General features: G+C 40.6%; 1 protein-coding gene across 5 annotated transcripts in view; it reads right to left on the bottom strand.

Moving 5' to 3' along the window:
- ptprfb (protein tyrosine phosphatase receptor type Fb) overlaps positions 1–26015 on the bottom strand; it is a 181668-nt gene that overhangs the window by 97073 nt on the left and 58580 nt on the right. For all 5 annotated transcript variants that reach the window (XM_079244008.1, XM_079244010.1, XM_079244011.1 and 2 more), the window contains exons 2-4: positions 21525–21699; positions 10051–10196; positions 9087–9228 (exon numbers count right to left, since the gene is read on the bottom strand). In XM_079244008.1, the coding sequence (XP_079100134.1) occupies positions 9087–9228; positions 10051–10196; positions 21525–21624 (388 nt within the window). In that variant the 5' untranslated portion in view covers positions 21625–21699. The remainder of the gene's footprint in view (positions 1–9086; positions 9229–10050; positions 10197–21524; positions 21700–26015) is intronic.

The following is a 26015-nucleotide window of genomic DNA, read 5'->3' as shown; positions in this document are numbered from 1 at the left end:
GATTGACTGCTTGAAACTGGGGGGGGGGGGGGGGGGGGGGGGTGGGGGGGGGGTGCGGAAAAAATGGGTTGGAATAATCACAACAGACAGAGCTACTTTAAAAAAAAAAACAAAAAAACAACAACAACAACAAAAAAAAAACCCTGAATGCCTTTCTCTTCATTCAGGTGATTTTTTTATTTCACAAGCGTAGCAAGGCTCTTTCTTTAATGGGTAAAAAAAGCAAGTGAAATAAATATGCAACATCCTGAAAAATCTACTTGCCCTACATACAGTGTCAAAGTCCTTGGAAGCAAAACATATAAGGATGCAGATTGTGTGGCCAGGAGACTGATTCCACCTCGCCATATTGTGAAAGTCCTTGGGAGAAGCATGCATAGACAGATGCAGTTTGTATCTGTCAGGCTGGATATGATCTACAACGCTGGGCCTGCAGCCAGCAGATGGTGGGGGAAATTAAATCTGTGACACAGACTGTCACAATGGAGCTCAGGAAGATAGTTCACCTGTAGATATATGCATGTGTGTGTGTGTGTGTGTGTGTGTGTGTGTGTGTGTGTGTGTGTGTGTGTGTGTGTGTGTGTGAGGGAGTTCAACCCTCAATGGTTTTGTGTATACTTTCAGGTTGGTGCCGCTTTATTATTTTAGCATGTTCTGACAAGAAGCTCTGATTGAGTAGGGATCCAGAAACACCATGAACTTTCATCAACACTCCATAGTGTGCAATGTTAAACATGAGATGGTTATTCACCCTCTCCAAGAATAAAGAAACAACCATTAAAAAAAAATCATAGGAAAGCCTCAGCAACAGTGAAAAACAGAATAACAGATAGAGAAGAAAATAATGTCGTGAAAAGCAGTTAAACAGGAAACCTTGTTTTGGTCATTGTGGCTGATTTGAATAGTGCCAAGGAAAAGATAGGATTAACTTGTCAGAGGAGTGTGGTTCGGTATTAAATCATTCCTATATAGCTTCTGTATGTATTTATCTTTCCTGGGAAGAGGCGCGCTGAGATTTCTATGCTGTTTATCCAGTCAGGTTTGTTGTCTGGACTTGCCTGGCTCCTGAGATATTTATTACTGCCATTGTGTCGCAGTCATTTTCTGCCTCTCCAGGGACTATAATGCATGGCAAGCAAATAAAGACCTTTTCTCAACCGGTGGGGCCATAATTTGTTTACTGTCTCCAAACACGGGACTATTAAAAAATTTTTTTTTTACACAGGAAAGTTGTGACACTGCCTTTGATTTCATATTGAAAAATATTAAATTCTTTTCTTTTCCCTCATTTGAAATTAGAGTGACACACACACCGACTGACTCTCAGAGCAGATATCTATTAATTCTATCCCATTTTACTATTTAATTTTTGGCATATTTTGACCTCATAGGGCTCTACTTTTTTTTTATTATTATTTTAATCAACTGCTGATGCTTTGAATCCCTGCATATTTCTTGCTTGACCTTTACAGGAATTGCATTTTTTTTTTTTTAATATTACATGCTCATAAATGAGTTGCAAGGGAACTTCAAAAACCTTGTGGTCTGGAGGAGGCACTTTCTAATTCACACCCTGACAGCAGAGGATTCTGATAATGATGGCTCTTTTGATCTGCTACCATTAGATAACATTCCTTCTCTCCAGAGACAGGTCTGCTCTTTCCAAAAGGACAAGATAATGTTCTCTTGCACAGGTAGGAAAGAGAAATCAGAAAAACCTCAGAATATACCTGAATATCTGCTCATTTTCAGGGAATCTTCAAGTCACAGTGAACTCAGCAGCTATCAGCTTGAAATTTTTTGTTTGCTTTTGCTTTTAATGCTGGAGGAAGTCTGACGAAACCAGTCCCAGAGAAACTTACTGTGGGTGAGCCGAAGCAGAGAGGCATGGATACTTACACTTTCATGGGGATTGAAATATTTCATTCATAAAAAAAAAAAAGGACTAAAGTTAAAGATTTCTTGCCTTCAATGCTCACTTGTATAGTTGGTTTGGAAATGCAGAATTTGTGGAGAACAGTGATTGATGTTAGCCATTTTATTCCCACAACTTAAAAGAGTTTCCCTTCAAAGACAACATTTGTATTCTAATGCTTTTTTTTTTATTATTATTATTTGTTTCTGTGAGATATGGGAGCTCCAATTAGATGTTTATGTTGACTCTCCTCACCAAGAAGCTTAATGATTTGTGCTCATTTGGAAAACATAACTTATTACCACTAAGCTACTTTCAACCGCTGTAGGCCTTTCCCAGAACTTGTCAATTTTGCAACTCCCTGCTTGCAGATAGGAGCCAATTTAAACATGTACTTTTAAGGCTTTTGCTCAAGACAGTCTGATCTGAATTCAGTGCTGGCTTTTAGAGTAAACTTGTCAAATCCAGACCGCAAAAAAAACTATCCCTTGCACAGCTGAGCTGCTTCACTTTTATCATCATCATTAGTGCCGTGACACGGTTTTGACACCACCTAAGTCATTTCTGGATCTGAGTCATTGCATTTTACATTTTACATGCTCATCAAATGTTAAAGCTGTTGAAAATGTGAAATATTGCCGTGACATGAGGCAGTGGCAGCGCACTGCATTTAAGACTGATGTTGTGAGCCGAGATGTCTTTTCTGTGCCACACTAGTTTACTTCATACATCACAGAGACAAGCACCATTTACCTGGACATTTACTGAGGCAGTTCAATTCGATGGGAGGTGCTCAAGGTCAGAACATTGGCATCGTTACCCAGGTAATGAGTCATTGTTCCCCTCTGGTCATCCCTCTACACTACCCGACCACAGCAGGAGCAAAACGGCACCATATTGCCCACTACAGTCACCACATAGAAACAACACGAGAGGGGCAGGTAGAACGGTATAGAGGACAGTGGGCACAATGAAATTAAAGAGAGGATGAAAGAAAAAAAGAAAAAAAAAACAACATAATAATACTTCGAATTGCTCTGTCCACCCCTGGTCTCGTCTACAGCTTCATCATTATAAATCCTTACAGGTCAGACTGACTCTCCAAGGACCGACTCTCCGTTTCTCACACACACAAACATGCGAGTAGCCATTTTTGCATGGGAGTAAATCATTAAAAGCACAATGAACGAATGAAAAGAGGAACTGCAGCTAAAGATTTTTTATAAGATAGAAATATGTATGTTTTATTGTTTCCTCTGTACAGCACTTTGGTCAACTTTGTTGTTTTTAACGGTGCTTTATAAATAAACTGGATTGGATTGGATTGGATAAGATGACTTATGACAATTTGGCCAAGATCAAAGTACACGACTTTGTTCTCTTTGTTCTGTATATGTGTGTGTGTGTGTGTGTGTGTGTGTGTGTGTGTGTGTGTGTGGGTGGGTGGGTGTGTGCGAGGAATCAGGAATGGCGGAGCTGTCTCTGGGCCTGTATGTAAGTCTCAGTGGTGTGACCTCTCGGGAAGGGGCGTGAGAAATGCGACGAACAAAGAGCGCGGCTGTTACAGCGTGACAGAATTACAGAGCCACTCAAGGCTCGTGCTCGCAAAAGTGCTAAAGCTAGTCTTAGCTGGTGTGAAAACATGCCTTTGTAACTCCCCACAGGTGACAGCCCAGAAAACAAAAACCTGTGGGTATGCCGACATGTACAGGTCCAGCCTGATGTGCATATTTATGATTATGCAATCATGTGGAAAACAAAGTACAGCTTACCTTTAACACGGAGGTTTCACTTATCAGTCCATAATAAAAACCATCTGGTGCCTAACAAGTCTTAAAATGAGATCAATTTAACCTCAGATGAACAACATGTGGCATATTACACCATGTCATAATTTATTAAACAAACACTGAGGCAAAATGTAGTCACCATGTGGGAACGGCCAGGTTTTGATTTTTGGTTTAAACGAGCACATTTACCAGCAGTAACTTCACGCAATCATCTCCCATATGGCATAAGCCGTCTCTCATATTGTTGTGGAAGAATTCAATCCATTCTTTTCGCTTTAGTTCTTTGAGGTTTGCAGGCATTTACTTACACACAGCTCTGTTAACCACAGAAGCACGTCAGTCAGCCGTTGCAACACCTCCAGTTTTATATTTACTGCTTTGCCGTGGATCATTGTCCTGTTGCATGACCTAATTTCACCAACATCAACAGATGCCCTCATGCTTGACCCCATGTGGACTTATTTTAGTATAAAGAGCGCATGATTAACTTAATGACAGCATGGTATCCAGGTCATGCAGCAGTGAAACAATCCCAAATCATCACTCTTCCACAACTCTGCTTCACAGTTGGTATGAGGTGTTTGTAAAGCTATGTTTGTTTGATTCTCACCAAACATGGTGCTGTGAAGACCAAACATATGAGCTTTAGTCTGTCTCTCCAAGACAAGCTGTGTCAGGAGTCTGGCAAGTCTTGTTTCTAGATGCAGCTTTGCAAAAAAAAGCCATTAAGTTGTTCCTTTTAGAGAAAGGTTAGAACCCCGTCTCGTTTAGCTTTTTTATTTCATTAGAATGTGTGTGTATTACACAGGAGCAAATCTGTGCGTAATCATCTGAAGTTGTGCATGGATAAAGAATTTATACATTTTTATCTGAGTAAAATCCCTCATAAAATATGTATTTATACTCATTCTGTGGGAATAGGGTTTTTAAAACTCACAACCTAAAAGAAATGACAAACATGAAGCATTATTTATAATTAAACTTTTTTTTTGGTATTATTTACAATCCAACAGCTGTGAGATAACCGTCAAAAAATACATCATGGAGGTCGGACATTATGGAGTGGAAGATGAATCGACTTCACAAACTATGAACGTGCGTCTGAAGTTTGTTCAACTCAGCGGCACCAAGATGGCTGCCGGAGGGCAAAGGCTGAGATTATTTATGCACAGTTTTAGATGAATATGCACTGACATGCGCACGCATGTCCTAAATAACAGGTCCGTTACACTACATTTTCCTGTCTGCTGTCATGAACTTTGACATTAAACATGAAGCCTGTGTAGATGATCTGATGAAGTGATTTTTGCAGTTTCACAGTCTGACCTTGAAGTGAACGTCCTCCAAAAGCAGCTTCAGCAACAATCAGCAACTGTCAGCACATTTTTCAGTTGCGATTAATGTTTCTCATCATGGAATGACGGACTCCAAATTGATCGGAAATGGTTTTATAATGCTTCCCAGGTACAGTATACTGGGAAGCAACAGTTGATCATTCCTTACGTCTTTCCTCCTCAACATTGTTGACACACACCTAAACGTTTCAAACGAGCAAACTGCTCCCACTTACGATCAGTTAATCAAGTGCAGCTGATCAGCAGCACCTGGCTGCCACTTACGGTCGTACTTTCACTGAAAGCAGGAATGGAGCTTGATGGTTCATACACTGCTTCAGGATTTTGACTCAGTTTTTACAAAATGAATAACGACCCCGTGTCATTTTCCATGCGGAGTTGTTCATCTGAATTTGTGCTGATGGTATTTATAGATCTATAGAAAGGATTTTCAATATGTCCCGACTCACAAAGCTTTAAAAGGAGTGCGATTTCTTTTCCACAACATTGTATGAGATGGTGTGGCATTAATTTCAGTTATCATTGGACAGCTTTAACCACCTCAAGATTGACGTACAAAGAGACAGTAAGCATTGGCTCAAATTAGCAGTTTTGAAATGATAGAAACAAAAACTAAAATGTTGATTTTAAAGCCTCAAACTTCTTGCAAATATCCTGTGGCTGTGTCAAATTAAAGATGAGCATTACTAATAGTACAGAACTAAAAACAGACCAAGTGAATTTGTCAGAGAAATATTAACACCGTAATGTACTTCTGAACCCTGATACTTTCCTTCACACAGCACAGTCTGTAAATCTGCACTGGTATGACTGTCATAATCCCTATTTTGCAGGATTGGCAGAACAAAATAAAGAGCCAGTATGTGAAATAATCATAATTAATGCTCGACCTTCCTTCACTCTGCTAAAACCTATAATCCAAATCGACTTAGCACTATAATGACTTCACTGCGTGTCTGAATGGGGATGCTCCGTGTGTTAAGAAAACTTCATGTGTCTGTGAATTCACATGTGCACGCATTCATGTGTGTGGCTGTGGTGGGAAGACGAGTGAGTCTTTCTTCTGGAATGCAAAAAAGAAACATGACATTTTTGCTTATGAAGTCATTTTTTTCCCCCCAACCTTTATTTATTCGCTGAAGGTTGACTGAGACGTGACATGTTTTTCAGCACTGCTCTTTTTCTTAGCGCATTCGCATCGGGAGACCTGCGCTAACCGAGCAGCTGTACCAGTCCTGTGCCTTGCTCAAGGACACTGCCGTGAATTTCATTTACAAGGGGGCTCAGCAGGTTTCTTGGTCACTTTCTCCAGATTTGAGCATTTTTATATATGAAGTGAAAAAGCCGCCTCCGTGCGTCGGGACTCAGCCAGGCTTCTGGAAGCTTCCGGCTACCGCTGGCCCATTAAGGTGGAGGATCATTAGTCTCCATCAGTTTGGTGCTGCCCCCTGTTTTCTGATGTAGTGCTGCTGATATGAACTTGATGTATCGCTGGGTTATAAACAATAGCCTAAATATAGAGCAGAGCTGAAGTCGGGGCTCTGTTAGGGTATGCATGTTAGTACTCGGAGTGTTTGTGATAGTTAATACTATCTGCATGCTCTGTGTACCGTTGTTTGTTCGTGTGCACACACACACACACAGTGCATGTCTGAACATAAGCCCAGCTCATCCTCAGGGTTCTCGACAAGCAGATTCAAGGAGTTATTTTGATTGAATATGATGGGTGGCTGTTTTTCCTCCCAAGCCTCTGAGTTCACATTAACTAAACACAGAATAACACAGAGAGACAAAACGAAAAGCTGTTTACCCTTCCCAACCATTTGCAATTTGATGTGTGCAAATTAATATTGAGCTATTTTGAGCTCTTCTCGTTTCCTTTGTCGAGTGATCAAGGGAAAGCCCATGTCACCCCTGCTGCAACATTATCATCATCAAACACTTTATGCTTTGACTTTCGCTCGTTTTGAGAAGTCTTAGATGATGTCATCAGTTCAGATAATACCCTTGTGACAGCAGGTAGATGTACTGATCAATCTCAACAAATTTCTACTTAAATTTCAATATGTTTGAAGGAATTTTTTTTATTTTTAAACAAGCAGAGACACACTCAAAAGCAAAAAAAAAAAAAAAAAAAAATCACAGTCACATGTTTTACACTGCATCAGCTGGCAAGGTTGTTCTTATCTGCTCTGGCAGGCGTTACTCACATCCAACACATACAAGCGACTTCAAAACATCCTTTTCAGAGTCCAGATTCAGAAATGAAAGTATTTCTCTGTGTACCTTTCCAAAAACTTTAACAAAGCCATCAACTTCCACCAGTTTCCTTTGGCTGTCAGCCATTTTGCTCAGCGTGGATTAAGCACAAGGCGTCACCTGAGATTGTAAGCTGAGAACAGCTGTCCGCTGCTTTTTATGAACCTACATTGTTTTGATTTTGTTTGGCTGAAACAATGAGCTGAAAGCAGCTCAGGTGTTGACACGAAGCAGGACCATCAACACATGCCACTCCTTCACTAAGCACAGAAACGTTGTGTCACGCAGCTTTTCAGCGGCTGTGTGATAAAGACAACGCTGTGATGGTTAAAGGTCTGCTGATTATCTCATTCTGAAAATCAATTGACACAAAATATGCTCGAGTAAAGTCCTGCAGATAAAAGAGCCCCATGACAAGTCTGATTGGTATGCGAGTGTGTGATTAAAGATAGGACGACTTCATACAAAGCAACTCTGCTGATGAGAACAGTTGCTCATTGTTGGGTGTTAATATCCATATTCCTCATTTCACCAACAGAAGGAGTTTGGACCTGGTGTCCCTTTTTGTCCCTCTAACACAGAAACTGTGAGAATCTCATCACATTCTCAGGAGCTCCAGGTCATGTCAGTGCTGTTGGTTTGCACATGCTACAATATTCCTCCTGATACTGTGCAGGAGAGAAGTAAATAGAAAACTTTTCTTTGTACGGACAAAAAAGTCCCTTCGGGAAGATTACGCAAGCCGAGGCGATGATATCATCAAATCGGTGTGGATAGAGGAAAAAAGAGAAGGTGGGTGAAAGGAAGATGGGATTCGAACTGGGGATGGAAAGGCTGTGTGTGAATGAGAGGGGATCTACTATAATGCCAGTGTAATGGCTATGGACAGCCTTAATCCTCCTTCTGGCTAGTTTTGGAGCTGTTTACTTCAATGTTCCTAATGAAATGAGCTCCTGTGGTGAGACTAGTAGCCACATGACAAAATTCTAATCAATTCAAGGGAAAAAGAAGAAAAGAAATTATGTTTGCTGCTCAGTGATGTGGAAGGCTTTATTGAAATGTGCAACGTATAAATTAGGCAGATTAACTTTATGAGCAAGTAAAGAAAAGAAGGTCTGTGGAGGTCAATGACAGCCTGCAGGCATGGAGAGTTTTCCTACATTTAGGAGACGCTCAAACACCAAAATATTGTTTATATGTCTTATGTGAAGCATCCATGGCAGGCAATTACATATTTATTATGGATGTTCATACGCATCACAGATACAGTATATGGATTTTAGCCGGCAAGCACAGCTGATTGGTTGTGCCTTTGTTTCCTCATGACAGACGAGACAAACAAGGCAAAAAAAAAAAAGGGAGGAGGTAAATATTGCTTTATGGGCAGTAAAGAGAAAATATGTCTGAAAAATACAACTATATTCCAGGTCATACATTTGCTGAGTTGGGGAGCTTTTTCCGACCTTATTTAAAAACGCATTCCTTGCGTTTTTCTTCACCTCGTAGAGTTTAGATTAAGGTATACCTGCTCCTCCATGACACTGCCAAATACCCGGAATCCACAGATTTAGCAAATGTTTACGGATGAATTATTAAGGCAAACACTGATATTTGCTTTAGGATATATTGGAATAAAGGCTTTAAAAACCACTGGCAGGAGGTAAAGGGGGGGGGGGGGGCAGTTGAGAAAAGTGAGGATGAAAGCAGAATAGGAAGAGAAACCAAGCAAAATTTAAAAAAAACAGACAGACAGCAGACTTATCTTACCTTCCAGCACCGTAAGCTTGGCACTGGTGTTGATCTCACCAATGCTGTTAGTGGCTGTGCACTCGTAAATGGCTTCGTCTCTGTGGGTGCGCAGCGGCTGGATCCGCAGTACCGAGCCTGAGCCATCATCAAATTCAATCACCTGTGAGAGGCACAGCAAAGCAAAAAAGACAGGAATGTTTTTCATAGTGACTTTTTACTTTTGCAATAATATAATCATATTGTGAGATGTAAATACAATTCATTTTGACTTGACAAATGACAACTTTGCACTTTTTTTTCCCCGGTTTTGTTCTATTTTTTCTGATGCAGGAGGACAAACGTTGAATGTTTAACAGCTAAAACATTTGACCAAAATGTTTAATCATAAAGTAACAGGTGAATATAACAGACAATGCACACAAAAGAAAACCAGGAAATATCATGACTAGAAATGTAAATCCAGTGTTTCCACAGTCACATTTTTGTTGATTTCATACATGAATTCCACACAGTGTTTTACATCACGGAGCTTCCTGAGATAAGAACTCATCTGAAACAGTAAGAAGTTCCACCTAAGGCATTTCCCCATATTTAACTGTGTTCAAGAGAAAAAGGGGAACACTTCAATACATCAAGGGAGTGTATGGACAGAAAGGGTGAGGCTGAAAGACAGAGGGAGAAGGAGAGGAGATGAACAGGACTGTAAGAATCGAGATGGAGTGAGATTAAAGAGAAGCTTTTTTTTTTTTTTTTACTGGTTTCAGGTGGAGAGGAGAGGATTTTGGTTTGATGCTAAATAACAGGACAGTTCATATAATGTGTGTGTGTGGGTGCATCTTTTTTAATGAGAGGTTTAAATAACAGACTGCAGCCAAGGCCTGTAATATTTGATCACGTGTGCCGTATCTGTGTTCACCTGCATTTTGAACGTACATGTCTGTACAAGTGTTTAGACAAGTAAAATCAATGCTGAAGCACCCACCTCGAAGCGCTGAGAGCTCACTTTCTTCCCTTTCTTCATCCAGGTAATTCTGGGTTTGGGCTCTCCGGTGGCCTGGCATACAAATGATGCAACTCCGCCCGAGATGCCTGTCTGGTCCTCAGGGGATTTGATAAAAGTTGGCGGGCCTGCGGAAGGAACAGGGGGAGGGAGGAGGCAGAAGGCAGGAGAAAGAGAGGAAAATGATGTTAGTGTCTTTTAGGAACTCGCATTTAAATCTTTGGGTATCACTTTCTCCTCACAAAGGTAAGCATGAGAAAAAGTCATGCAGGCATTGTTGTTGTAGCACACCTACAGCTTGGTCATGAGAGAAAAATGTCGTCTTTGTGTCTGACTGACACCGTATCATGTTGAATTCCACACCTTTGTTTTGTTTTCTGCCTCTTTTACTGAAAGGAGCATCTCAACTTGGTTGAATCTCCTGCAAGGCAGCAACCGTGTTTTGATTTTGCACATCTCTCTGACTACACAGATGTTTGTTTACAACATCGTAGGCTACCTTGAAGCATTACAACCAGCTGTGATGTTTGCTCTGTTTGCCTTTAGGGTATCACTGGGCACCACACCCAGCATCATTGTGCACGAGATAATGGAGTGTGCGTTTCATTGACAACCTGTCAAAACTGACATAAGGCTACAATGAGCCACCTTAGCTCGATGCTATAGCCTCCAAACTTTTTTTTTTTTTTTTTTTTTGGAATCACACAGTCTCAGACATGTATAGTCCTGGCTTTTGCAATGTGAGACAATGTCCTTATTACCAGCTTCGACAGCTCATGTTTCATCCAAAGAGTCATGAAAGAGGGAGGTGGGAAACACCTAAACCGCAGACAAGCAGGCTGCCCCATGGAGACAAGCACAAAGGGGTAAATCATTACGCTGTGTACACGGAGCAGCTGCGAGACTTTCTACACTGAGCACACGCTGGGGAAAATCCAGCCATGGCGTCCTCCATTCTTTTCTCTTTTTTCTCATGTTTTCTAATATAGCATTGGTGGAAAATGGTGAGATGAGGGGTCCGTATACAGTTAGCATAATATCACACCTCATTTGGATACAGGAGGGGGAGCCTTTAGTGATTACATTCTCCAGGCTCATCACTCTCTGCTTCCCCGTTGGCTAGAACAGGAAAGCCGGAGCAGGCTGTCATCGCTCCAGGTGCTTTCTTTAGGCGATAGGAGGATATACAAATAGGAAAAAAAAGCATGCTGGAGGCAATGAACTGCACATGAATGCATACTTCCTTGTGATAAGGTTGCTCATATTATTCCACTTGTTAAGTAGAGGAACTACCCCAGAAGAAGACAACATGCAGAGACTCAGAGGCGGTCATCTTCTTTTGTGCAACAGATAAGATGTGAAGTCTTCTAATTTTAAATGAATTTGTCTTAAATTATTTCTAATATCCCAACCATTCAGAGCATTGTAACATGTAACATGGATGAGGTTTTTTTTTATATATATATATGTTTAAGCAGCAAAATAAATCTGGATAAAAACTAGACATTGACACAGGTTTGTAAAAAATACAATGTTTACATTCATGAAAACACTGATGTTTGTTAAAATGTTTTTTTTTTTTTTGTTTTTTTTTTACTTTGTTATTAGAAAAGCTCATATTTCTGTTTATATCAAAAAAGCATGTTCCTAGAGCATATATATGATATATTCTAGCGTCATGTAAAAATGTACAATCTTTAAGGTTGTATATTCATTTAACCTTCATTTGAGCAGGAAATGAAACCTGGTTAGATTTCTGGTAATGTTGTTGCACACTTGAGTATTTGAGTTGGCTGGTGGATGCCGCAAGTGATGTAAGACAACAAACATATGACAACAAGGCAGCTACAGTTGTAAATATTTATATGCACTTTCATACTATGGCTGCCAAATATATCCAATGTTTATTTTTACTGCAACATCAACATGAAACTCATTAATTTTTCAAAGACAACTGCAGGAATACAGATATTTAGACTGGAAATTGAAGAAGTGTTAATGATGGCTGCATTCCTCTAATGGCTCTCATACAAACTGATGTGAAGGCCCCCTGCTGGACCTCTTGCATCTGACCAAATGAAGCTGTCACTTACGATGCGCAATCTAAGACCGATCATAAACATAGAGCTTACCAGGACAGAAAAGAGCTGTAAAGCAAAGGGAACGCAAAAGACCAATTATCAAAAATAGAATTTCTTATGTCACTGACACCTGCCCTATCCTGCATTCACGCACCATACTGAACAACAAACTACTAGTTGAATCTTCTAAAAAACGAAAAGAAAAATGGGCTGACCAGGTCCAATAATTGTTAAGGTGTACACAGTAAAATACGAGAGAGAGATTCACCAATCCATAAATGTCCAATGGCGGCTCATTGACCTGGTGTACCTAAACCCTGAGACGTTTTAGTTCTGTACATGTTTTACAACTAACTAGCATGTACAGCTGCTGTAAAAGTAAAATCCACTTAAGATCAGCATCTTATATTAAAGTATCTCTTTAGATATTGCAGTTTATTTCACATCACTATATTCAACATTATTATATGTTCCATATTTTTCCAAATATCCTGCTGTTCTACTTCAAAATAACCCAAGCTATCAAAAAAGAAATACACATCTTTTTACAACATTTTTAAAATGTAAAAAGAAATGACTCATTCAAAATAATTTGCTTGGAGATGATCATTACAATCTTTTCTTTTGACAGCAAACTATTGTCATATTATGTAATATGTAACAATAAAAGCCTGAAAACCAGACAACTGTTATTAGCGAACAATAAAAGAAATGAACTGAAGTCTATGGAAATGCATAAGAAGGCAGTTACAATCATTCTAAAGATGCACAGCAGTGCAATCCATCCATCCATCCATCTATCCATCTGAAATTTTTATATATTTCCCTGATCTTTCCAGGAAGAAGATTCGGGGTGCAGCAGCACAGCTATAAATCCTTTTTTATAGCAGCAGAATGTGACTGTGACACACGTGCGGGAGGCAGCGGGGAGAGCTGTATTCATGATTCAAACCTGATAAGCATTAAGAATGTATGCCTGAGCATGCATCAGTGCGTGTATGGGTGATGAGCTGGAATCCTTAAGATGTTGTTATCGCCAATCTGACTTTCAAGAGTTGCTCCGAACATCTGTCCACAGCAGTAGCATCTAAATTGCTGTGAAGTCTTTTCATTCTGATACTCAGATAAAGGATCAGGAGGCATTAAAAAAAAAGCCTTCTGCACATGTTTCAAATTAATCATGTTTTGCCACAAACTTTTAAGGCAGGAGCAGCCAAATCTTAGAAATCATAAGGATTTTGGGGATAAGCAGAAGACCAGGGTAAACTGGCCATAGTGAGCAGCTTTTCCCATTTTAATCCTCTCAAACACGCTTCCATAGTTGACCTGGGATTCTTAAGGTCAAACTGTGGCAAGTTTGAGGCTGTCCATCATTAATCCGGATCTTAGTGAGCATTCAATCACAAAAAAACTCCAGAAGGTCTGTTGTGACCCTAAACCCCAGACTTGAAGATGGGGTTAATAGTGGTTCTAACACACTCCAACGAAAGGCCAGAAGCATTTATTTCTGGGCTGAGACTTTGCGATCCTTCATTTCTTTGCCACTGCAGGCGGGTGAGGATGTCAAACTGGTGGGTTTGTCAGCTCTTTTCTTAGAAAGACAAAATCCAGCTTCAACCTTTTTTTTCTTTGCCTGTGTCCCATTTTCTTTGCTGTCAGGCGGTTGTCACATGAAAACAATGGAAGGGACGAGGTGGAAAACACAGCAGCCTACCTATGCAAATCCCTCTCTCAAGCATGACTGCAGGATTTTGAAGTGCACTCTTTCTCTGCATCGGTACGTCACATCCAAACCTCCCGTCTTGACAAGGCTTTTGCATTTGCTCTTTTCTCTGGCAACGTGTACGACGTGCTGGCGTAACTGTCCAGAACAGCTTCGGCTGCAAGCTGCCGCAATTTTAGGGTTAAGGTTAAAGCCTTGCAAACACTCCACATTTAGCATTTTGGCAACATTACAGCAGTTCTCTAATTGCTATAATATTAACACGAAAGCGGGTTATCTTAGTTAAATCAAAGTCGACAAACATATTTGGATTACTGCTACAAATCAGGGAAATGTTGCTTCTAATTACAAAATGAATGTCACGCAAATCAAAAAGTGATGTTGCTCTCAAACAGCCTGACGGCTCAAGACTTAGGAGCAAAATACACACACACACACACACACAGCTTTCATGCACTAACAGATAAATTAATTCATGAAATGAAACAAACTACATTTAGTGAAAAGACTCGTTCTGTGAGACTAAGTGTTTCTTGAATGTTCCAACGCATACCGACAAATGTAAATCTTATTAATAAACAAATCATAGAGTTATTAGGTAAATTAATGTAAGAATTTTTAATGCCTTGTGACTGAATGCTTAATACAAAGTGCTAGTTTAGTCTGACGGTACTTATTAGTGCTAATTCGTAGTATTTAGCCTGTATGCTGTGGTGCAGCGATTTAGTGGAATACACATTAAAGATGCACCATTGTACCCTGTTGATGTGAAATTTAAATTCGAGTGCAAGTTATTGACAGATCTGCATAGATCTTGGTTTTAGAAGGTGCTGGGGAAGTCTGAGGGCTGCTGGCTGTGGTGTGTGTGCGAGATTAAACACCTTCTGTCAGTTTACGTCATGCCTGGAGAAGTGTTTGCAGGTCTGAGGTTAGATGAAAGGTAAGGAGAGTCCCTTAAATAAGAAAGTAATGTAGTTGTGCTATCATCATTTTTTATTCCTGAGTGGGGAAATCTCTTTATATCAGGAAGGGTGAGTCAGGAGGCTGAGAGAAAACAGCACACAAATGATCCTAAATGAAACCAGGAGAGGAAAAACATTTGCGGGAATAAAGAGTTTTCTCAAACTATATGCATAATAGTTCGATGACATAAAAAGTTATACACTGAAAAGTGTACTTTAATTTTGTTCCTTGTTAAAAGCCTCAAAGCAAGGTTTGTAATAAATGCAGCGACAGCAGGGAGAATCACGTAAATGGCTCTTGTGTGGCTAACAATTAGTGTATTCCCAAGCCTGCCAGAGTGCCCAATGAGAGCTACTCTGTTGGGTAGAGTATCAGGGATCGATACACACACAGCAGAGAGAAAACCATTAATTCTTATTAATAATGGATTAGCAAGTTATCATTTTCACGAGGCAACACTTAATGGAAATTTGTCTGATGGCATCAGCACTGGTTGTTTTAATGGAACACTTCCATTAAAGCCTTTTCAAGCCATTAGCAGGCAGCTTGTTTGCAATTAATTCCGTATGAAGCTGCCTTCCCTGCAAGTTATTTACCCCGATAAAGTCAACTGCACTTCAGGCTGTTTGTTTAAACCAATAAACATCATGTTTTTTATCTGCATGTCTGTTTTATGGTTAAATCTGAAGGAGCTTTTGGTTATATGTTAGCATGACGTGCTACATTCGACATCATCTCTCCTTTTTGGTCAGCCTGTTTCAGTTTAACACGATTTATTCCTGTTTCCTGTGAAAATTTCAATCTCATCTCTGTCAAATTCAATTCATATAATGAAATAAAAACTAAAGTCTAGCAGTTCAGAAGTCCCATTAGAGTCCATTAGGGCAGCAACTAATGACCTTATGTGTTATATTGATTTTTTCTCATCAAATCATCTGAAAAATTGTTACTTTCTTCTCAGTTATTAATGAACTCAACAACGAAAACCCCAAATACAATCTGTTTATTGCAATATAAGACAAATAAAAGCATCACTTACAGTATTATGAAGAGGAGTCTGAACAAATGCTGCTGAATTTTGGCTCAAAAAACTCGTCACAATGGGTCCTGATTCATTTTCTAATTACTTGCAGTTTGAGAGCCATTAAAACAAGATTCTTTCCTTCTTGGTAAACTACTAAACACACACAGAGTAAGATGAAGTAGAGACAGCAGGTTTGGTGCCACATTGCACTAAGAAGATCCTGGATCTAAACTAGAAAAATGTCTTTTTGGGCATTTATGTGTTGGTTCAGCTTCCAAACGTTGTCCTCTCCAACTCTTTAATATTCACTTTACACTGTTTTCACTTACGATAACACAGAATCCAAAGCAACTTGTTTTTATGACTGTTATCAGAACTAAAGTGAACTATCAAGAGTGATGTGATTCATCGTGAGTGAGATACTGTACTTAAAATGTTTAAACTTCGAGAAAAGAAAAACATCAAACTTCCGAAGCTGCTGTGGACAACGAAGAGAGGCTTTCTACCGGGCCTTCCAATCCTCCCTGAATTATTCAAGACAGTGGAGAAGAAAACGAACTCTAAGTGCAATTACCCATCACTCATCTCTTTCCAGTGTGAACAACATTAATGTAATAGCTTTCATCTTCTCAAGCTGATGATGAACGAGAGAGGCACCTCTCAAGTCTTCTTTCTTGCTCTTTCTCTGTCAGTCAATAAACTATATGACATGTGAAATGAAGAAACAGATGCTCAGAGCGGCCATTTAGGGCGACTGTTTGAAAATATGCGAGGGTAAATGCTTCATTGTGTGCTTTTAGATGGTGAGAAAGTGGATGTTCCTGCTATCACACGACTGGGAGTCTGGGGTGTTATATTACCCGTGGTATTTAAAGTGGCGCCCCAACCTAGATCTAGTCAAAGATGACTCACTATCTCCGACTTCTTTCATCCAACCTGCTTCCTTATGGGAAAGTTTTAAGACAATAGATGCAGGCAGGCACATTAAAATAACTATTTTTCTCTTCTTTTCTATATTTATTTGAACAGTTTTTTTTAAGGTTAAAAACGTAAAACAAGACAAACTGTATATCTGATGTCATAACTCCCCAACTCCCTTTTTTATGTATGAATAAGCTCTATATGTATGCGGCTCTGGCCTATAAGACAAGCCTGCTAATGTGGCAGCTGAAGTGCATGGCTCATTTACACAACCCTGGGGCAACATCACCTCCAATGGCGGAATTTGCTCATTTGTACTGTCGTGCAACCGAGTGTTTTTCCATTCTGACACAACGAAGGACGTCTGACTGTTTGGAGGCATGTGTGGGTGTCAACCCGGGGACACTTGCATACAGAGTGAAACACAAATACGGAAAAGAGATTCTGAATGTGATGTTTTGTATGCAGCTTGAATATGTAATAAGTTATAGAGAATTCTATCTTCATAACAGAATCTAAGCCACTATCTCGTAGCTGCCGTCGGATCTTTGGAAGGGTTTACGGCCACCTGACAGGGGGCCTTTCCTTTAGAGCCTGACATTAGTAAACCAAGCGGGGAAACTGTTAAGCGTGTTAAGTAATCCCAGGAGGTGCCGGAGACGCAGATGCCAAGGCGGCTTCAAGCATCTATGGAAATCCCATTTTGGGGTTAGCTCATCATCCATCACCACACGCCCTCCTGCAACCCCACTAACCTCATTAATTTGCCTCCCCTTGATTAGCTTTTCCTCTGAGACCATAAAGAACCCCTACCATTGTTCTCATCTTCTTACCACAAGGCCCAGAGGCCTTCAGTGATTTGACTCTACACTTGCCAAAACTGAAGAGGAAATTAAATTATGTAATGACAGAAACATGGCACAACAATGAAATTCTGGCTCACCCATGTTCTAGTTGCCATTTTCTTTTATGATATTGAAGCTGTGATAGGCTAAGATGACCATTTATTAACTACTCAGATTTCTTCTGATTCCTGTGCACAAGCTGGTGGAGTTTAATCGAATGCTGTTAAATGTACCGTAGAGGATGCTCCAAAAAGGACACATATGTATAATCTCCCTCTAATATACCCTATTCTCTCCAATTAAATGTCCGTTTGATCGATAGTGTGGAAGTGCCAAAATAGCCAGTTGGGCATCTTGTAATGCCACTGATACATCCCACGTATCTCTCACTACAAATTAAATTTACACTAACGCTCTAATTAAAGTGGATTATTTCAATTCAGTGGAGACTAACATTAAGTAAGAATGTGACAAGGAAAAGAATAAGTGAAGTGTCTATAAAGACGTGATTATGAATACAGAACTGAAATGTGTCTTGTCATCTTCCCTTATCTGGAATGACAGATTTGTCAGTTTGTGTCATCCTGTGGCACTGCTGAGATTGGGATAGAGCACAGAGTTGGGGTGACTACCTCCAGCCCTGCTACTGAGCTTGCTAATTAAACTATTAATCTCACATCATTAACCTACGATGACCCTTTCCTCCCTGATTTCTGACATTGCTGCAGCAGTTTATGAAAACAACATCCAATCAAATCTCCAGCCTCTGAAAACCTCTTACCCAGCTGCTCTTCACACATTATATCGCTTTCTGTGCTACATTTTCCGTTCTTAAGCTCTCCTTTCACCTGTAGTTGTGCGCTACGAGTGGTTGTGTGTGGACCACAGCTGTGTGCTAACTGCATTACTCTCCCAGTGCCTCTCCAAGGTGGATATGGTTACTTTTAATTAAAAAAGAATCAATTTCTGTCCCTGACAGTGTTTGAACTGGGTGACCATATGGACACTTAAAAATACAATCCAATTTCCAGACCCCCCCAGCCCCCCATCTGGTCACCCATCTCTTAAACCACTTTGGCATTTCCATTGCATCATTCCATTGTAGGAGCTTAAGAAACCGCCAAATCAATCTACAAAAGGTCTTGGGTTAACCTACAGGTACATTCAGCACAAAGCAGGCTTTGTGGAATCAAAGGGATTTGCAAAATTTTGACAGTTTCCAACATGTCTCTTTGGGGACACTTTTTTGCGCAAATCTCAAATGTAATTTGCATAACGCCCCAGGAGACCTCTTGTTTATGGTCTAGCTATTGGACAATAAAAGAACATGGTGATAAATAAAAATTTGCTGAGCCATAATGGCAGTTACTCTGCAGTGGCACATGGCGAACCACAAATGGGACAATAAAAAGTTGGAGTATTTGATATAAAAAACTACTTAAAACTTGTTGAGTTAATCATATTCCTGTTGCTATGAAAGGACTGGGACTGGGCACAAATAAGACCTCGGTGGTCCTGCCATACCTGACAGGAAAAGCTACGCCAGATCATAACAAGAGAAGAGGGAGAGGGGAGACACATACATCAAAAGCTTATTAAACCCAACGAAATAACTCACAATGACAGCACCACAAAAAGATAACCATTACATTTAAGTGCTGGGTATGTGTGTCTTTGAGGGTGACCTTGTGTGTCGCCGGTCCATTGTGTATGAGGGAGCCGCTTGATTAGGCCGAGCTCCTCGGGGATCGATGGGACGTCTGTGATCAGCACTCAGAGTAATCACACTGTATTGTCTGCTTACTCAATGATGGCATAAGATGAATGATGTCACAAAGCCATAACACTGATAGTGCTGGTGGACAGTTTCTTGTTCTTATTTGTCCTGCTAAATCATGATGAATGGTTAGATTCTAAATGCTGGATCAAAAAACCTTTAAAATACAGCCATCTTAAACCAGCAATCATAAATAAATATGCAGTTGATAATAAAAACAATTAAAAAAACAAAAACAAAACATGGCCTAAAACGTTTTCTACTTGTGATTTCTTTGGCTGTTTAACTTTTACAAGGGGGAATACAAGGAGACCAGACCAAGCCCATGTAACCAGAAACTTGCCAGGCTCTCCGCCCATATTATCCGTCTGGTGACTGCCCTGTAATACAGCAGATCCAAACCAGAAGTATAAAGCTCCCATAATGAAGTTGCATACAAATTATAGGCACCAAATACACACAACCCTGCCATTAGTGGTGGGTGTTATTTTTGACTCCCCCCTGCTGTCTGATTTTAATTCCATGCCCTCTTGCTTTACAGGCTGAGTAACAGCAGTTCTGGGTTTTATTCCTATGTGTGCTAACATTAAACTAAAACCATAGCTTCATCAGAGCAAGTCCAGTGTTTCTATATGTTTCCTCTTCCATCGGTGTTCAGGTGTAAGTTCACAAAAAAGTTCAGTACTAGCAGGGAGTAGCATCAAAGTATCTTTTTCTGTTAATTAAATTATTAGACTAGGTCAGTCCAACTCTCTTAGAATGCAAAGAGCAAAATGACTGGCTGGCTGTGTGCATCGTTGATCACCTCTCTGCTGCTTGGTGACATGGCAAAATGAGACCATATGGGCAACTTATCATAAAGGCGTAATCATAACAATGTAACCCAACAAATGACTTCCCATCCAGCACATTTGCTTAATATCCACTTTTGCATGTGGATATCAGCACAACGCAGCCTAAAGACAGCACAAAAAGCAGCATGGTTTGATAATCGAGGTTGCATCCAAACTCTGGACACCTGACAGATGCAGCACATTCAAAACGCTTGATTACGTTCCCTTTTTTTTCTTTTCTTTGTGAACTCTAAAAATTACATGCATTAAAATTTAAATACATTTTCTAGGCGTCAGTTAAATGCAGGCACAGAAGTGCACAGGAAAGTATCTTTAACGGGGGAGTAAACAAAATTCACAACCAGTGTTAAATAGTTTTTATGCACAGTTAATTGTTTCAGGTCTGCCTTACTTGAGTTCTGACGTATTTTTGTGATTTTCAGAGTTTGTTCTGGAAAAAACAAATAGATTTGAGTCGAACACATGTCCGCAGAGGGATCCAGTTCAGCGGGAGCTGGATTAATATCTTACTTAAGCACTACAGCTCCACTCAGGCTTTGATTTGCTCTGATCAAATTACAAGCAGTGCAAAGGCAGTCATGCCAGACCACAAGGAAAGAAAAAACAAAAAAAACCCAAAGGACTCCAAAACTTTTTTTCCTTTTCCCCCTGCAAGGTCGAGTTCACAGAAATACTGTACAAAGGAAGACACACCACGAGACACAGGGCTGAGAGACAAAAGGCAAAGGGTACAGAAAAACAAATCTTCTTTGATGTGTGTTTGAAAGGACAGAGCAGTCGCTGTGGTCAGATGAGGGTGGGGGAAACATGAGGGGTCGGGGCATAATTGAATTACAGTGACCCAATGACAGCACTGTAGGTGAGGTCATGTGTTGAATTAATTCAGTCCCTGACCCCATCTTTGGCGGGGCAGTGCCTCATGGCTGCCCCCAAGACCCATAGGTGCTGCAACAGAGACAAATCTTTCAGAGTGGCTTTTTTCAGCCAAAACTGTCATTCAGATGGACAATTGGGCACAGAGACTGATGGATCCCCATGACCTCTATATGTTTATCTTTAGTGAAGACATTCAAAGTCTGTGTGTGGAGATATATTGACTTAAATCTACTGAAGACAGAAAATGCAACCCATTTCATTTTAAATAAGCAACATCTATTCAGTGCACAATATTCATCTTATTTACTACTAATACAGCCAATGACTGTCATGTGTTTTCACATTGCAAGGAAGCAAATGTCGGCTGTCACAAGTAAAAAAGGTAAACTTACTGTCTGCCAGAGAAGAGAACACCATGCAGCTGAGTAGAAGCAGGAACAGCGATGCCCCTCTGGGCAGGAGAGGCCCTGCCAGGTGAATATTAGGCACCATGTTTCAATTTGGCACTGCTGCCTCTTCAATCCCCTGCTAGCAACGTCCCACTCTGACAGGATCAAAGACTAACACCTGGGAGAATTTTTTAAAAAAAGAAAAAAAGGAAAACATTCAGAACAGAGGTACAGAAACATTAGTATTCAAATTCACTAAACATTTGCATATATTTCTATGAGCAGAATAACACAGTTAGGCAGAAATATCAAAAGCAAGTCGCGGAGCAGAACCGAACAAGACGTAAATTTAGTATACTTGTAAGGAAACAAGAGCGAACGGCACTTAAGATCTTTGTTCGCAATCAAAAAGGCACCTAATACCCGCAACAAATCCTGCTCGGAGCAGAGGACAACGTGAGTGAAGTGAATGAAACACGCAAACTGCATCAGCCGGGGAGGTGAGACAAACATGCAGTGTAGCTCTACAGAAAGAAATTATTAGAAGAAATGGAGGGGGGGGTGTCAAAAACCCAGAAGAAGAACTCCTAAACAGCAGTCCCCAAGGAACACGGCCCACTTCATGTTTCCCATTAGGAAATTGAAACTGTGTCATCCAGATGGTTTCAAATCACACAAAGTGCCATGATCTCATTGAATGACAGCATTAAGAAACATATAACATACAACAAATCAAGAGGGGGTGGGGCGGGTCATTCTGGGTTGGTTGAGAAAGCAGCAGCAGGTGTGCCGCAAATGAACCAAACTGTTTAACAGACACCATTGATCCACTGTCTTAAGGAGACAGAAAAAAAAAAAAACCCAAAGACTGTCCTTCAAACGAAACTGCACAAACACTGACGCTTTGTCTTTTGAGGAATTAGATTTAGTGTCGGAAATTGCTCAGTCCATCGATTTAGATATGACCTTAAGTTTGTTATACCCTCTAGATTCAATGTCTAATTCTATTATAAACAAAGTAACAGAGTATCCCCATAAACTGAACTAAGTAAATTTCTAATCCATGTCTTCTTGCCCACAGCCATCTGTGACGAGCAACCATAATGCTGTAAAAGAAGTCCACAATATGGCATGGACAGATATTTCTGTTTAAATGGAATTAAATCAGCATGTCCAGGATTTGAGAGAAAAATGAGCTAACATGGAAGGAAAAAAAAAAAAAAAAAGTTTTATTGTGGGCCGTACTGTTGTCTTCCTACTGTAGAACAGTTTTTAAAAGAGGCCTGTTGGAATAATTTCTCAACTCTTCTGCTCAATCTCACTGCCCACTTTACGCCAATGATGAACAATACTCATGGCTCTTATATAAAGAGGAAGAGAGGAGCTCACACTGTGGAATATCTGGAGGCTTACTGGGTGGCCAGTCAGCTTTAGTCTATTCAGCTCAGCTAAATAAGTTAAGAGTGTCAGGGACACAATGCCTGCAGTATCTTAAGGAAAAAAAACAAAACAAAATAGAAAACAAAAACATTCTTGAGTCTGTGGAGGTCTTGAGCTGCCCATTACTCATGTGGCTATTTCAATGCGGGTTGAAAAAGAGAAAAACGGACACCTCTTCGTCCACCCTCTTTGTTCATCTCCACCAATATAAATGTTTTAAGAGATAGGGATCCCCCCACCCCCCCATTTTCTTCATCTGAGTACCCTTTTAAACTATTTGGACAGGTCATTTGTTGAAAAGGAGAATAAATGCACGGCTTAGTAAGACAACGAGAAGGAATGCGGCGTGCTTTACCTGGGCTCAGACGCAGACAGGTATCGCTGACAACCAACTCTTCATCGCTGCGTGTCACAGTGCAGGAATGCGCCTCTAGGCTTTCATGTCTGTTGAACCAATTTCCAGTTCCAAACACCTTGCATATAAGGAATTTCCACACATTGTACTTTTGCCATCATCTGGTGGCAGTGAAAGTTCAAGCTGCGATCAGACTGTAGTACGCTGCATGGAAACTTTGTTTGGGGGGGGGGGGGGAGAAAAAAAAAAAACATCCACAAATGCAGCTGAAATCATTTTAAACTCCCAAGAAATTAAGCTTCCCTCATCGCCGTTAATGAGAAAGCGGTTTACTGTTGGTGTGTTAAGCTGCAGCAGTCAGGAGAAGAAGGAAATAATAAATAAATAAATGCTTAAAATATGCGGCTCAGGGTGCCAAAGAGTTGGATCACACCCCTTCTCTGCAACAGGAATTAAAAACATTCAGACCCCATTTTTATTTCCAGCTAATACCCCAAGTTAGCGGTGCAAAATGAGTGTAACTCTCATCAAGTTTGTTGGCTGACTAATTTGCTATGACACTCATTTTAATATACGCCTGTGCTGTGCTGGTTCACGTCGGAGGGAGGGGGAGAGAGTGCGAGGCTGATAGAGTTGGCGACTCGCCGTGCTCCAAACCCTTGGCGGTGGAGGGATATCTTTCACAGCAGATGCCAGAGAGGGGCAGATGCTTTTCATCTTCAATGAGACAAATTCCTCAAGCGAGGCTTATTCTTTATTTATTTCGCTACTTATTTACTCCAGTAAAGTTTAGTCTCACCCAGCTGTACATAAACACTTCAGGACAATGCTTGCCACTGTGTGTGTGTATTTGTGATGTGGCCGCAGTGCAAACGAGAGGACGGTGGACTTGGGTGGAAATGGTGCAGCGTAAACCAGAGTGTGAGCGACTGGCTCGGCAAACAAGAAGACATTGTTGTCTATTGTTTGCAAGTACGTGGGAGAGTGAGGGGGGGGGGGGGGGGGGGGGGGGGGGGTAGTGTGAAGATGTAGAGGGTGGAGGCCTGCCCTTGTGAGTGTGTGTGTGAATCTTTTCTGTCTGAGTTAGAATTTACTTCCAAAGCCTGGTTATGTGTGTATGTGAGAGCAAGAGAAAGAAAAAGTGAGCAGCTAATAATTATTGTTTAAATAATCATCCATATTATTTCACCAGGAGCTGAGATCTTAATTAATATTCCCAATAATTAATCAGGATGAATTCAGGAGATAATTGTTCTGCAGCTACACCGGCTTCTGCTGAGCTGAAGCGAAAAAACGAAAGCAGGGCTTCGTAAACCAGTGAGTCAAAAATGTATTGTGCAAACCTTTTCCTTGTTTCGAATTCTGCTGTTACATGTTGTTAAAGAGTTTTCTTACAATATTAACAAACTAACATTAAAACCCCCCAATTTACACATCTATTTACACCCCTTTTTATGCAATTTGGAATGGAGCTGCGGTGCAGTCTGATGAGTTGTTCTGCACTTTCTGGACACATAATGTCGCACCTGTCCAGATCAGACGGTGCCTTTCACCAAGTCATAAACCTAAAAAAAATGCCTGCAATACTAAATTGTACCAATGACGCTGCAGATTCATCGAGGGATCCAATAAATTTTATGTGCCACATGATTCAGATGAAGAAAGGAGTTAAAATACACAGATTTTTTTTCTTTTTTTTAAAAATCATGCTGGAAGTAAAGGTTTGGTTCAGACAGGAATCAACAAACAAGTGGTCCCTTTGAGAAGATATGGGAGACCCACACAGACGAACCACAACCTGTGGCGTACTCCACACTCATGGTTGCATAACAGAGGATTCACATGCAGGATATTTCTAATACGCACAAAAGGCTGTCTTAATTTGGTAACATAGTAAATGATGCAAAGCCAGGGACTCCTTCCTATCCTCCACCTCATTATCACCTCACTCGAGGACAATGTTTTGAATAAACACTGCATGGGGGAGGCTGTGTTTAATAAATTCAGGCCTGTAACTTCCTCGTCTGGGAAGACTTGCACGTAACATCTCCAGACTGCAGAAATTTGAGGTGTGGGTGTTGATTCAGAAGTCTTCAGCGAGGCTGAACACTATTTATGGTGCGACACTGGGTGCCCAATTTGTCAATATGTCAAGATCACGTATCCCATTAGGGTGGGGATGATTCTGCTGGGGCAACATCTTGTCTAAACGTAGAGACACCATGACAGAGAGAACAAGGTCACTGAATTGAACTTCTATCTCCCACTCAACAGTGCGTCCACGCCTAATCTGTCAGGAAGAGGCTTTGGATTCTTAAGTGTTTGGGGAGTTCTCAGGAATACAGAGCATGACATGCAGAGAGTGCGGGATAAAAAAAATCGTACAAACAGGCAAAAACAACAACATTTAAGGAAGTAATTAGCAAGGGAAAAATTGGAAAGGACCATCTAAAATGGTAAAATGTGGAGGACAAAAGACATTTTAGTGAGCTATTCGGGGAGGGGTGAGTGTGTACACCTAACACACACCTATCCTGTTTGCTTATTTGCCTCCCACATCAGGCGCCTGCCACTCAAGTTATTAACCCCCGTGTATGTGTGTGGCAAGGGAGTGGCCACCCATAAAGAATAGTAGCCTACAGACAGACAATGCAAGACACAGCTGCGCCAAAAGAGCGCAGAGGCTGAGTAAACACCAC

The sequence above is a fragment of the Telmatherina bonti genome (genome assembly GCF_933228915.1).
Source record: "Telmatherina bonti genome assembly, chromosome: 7".
Taxonomy (NCBI): domain Eukaryota; kingdom Metazoa; phylum Chordata; class Actinopteri; order Atheriniformes; family Telmatherinidae; genus Telmatherina; species Telmatherina bonti.
This window is presented reverse-complemented; position numbering and strand designations above follow the sequence as displayed.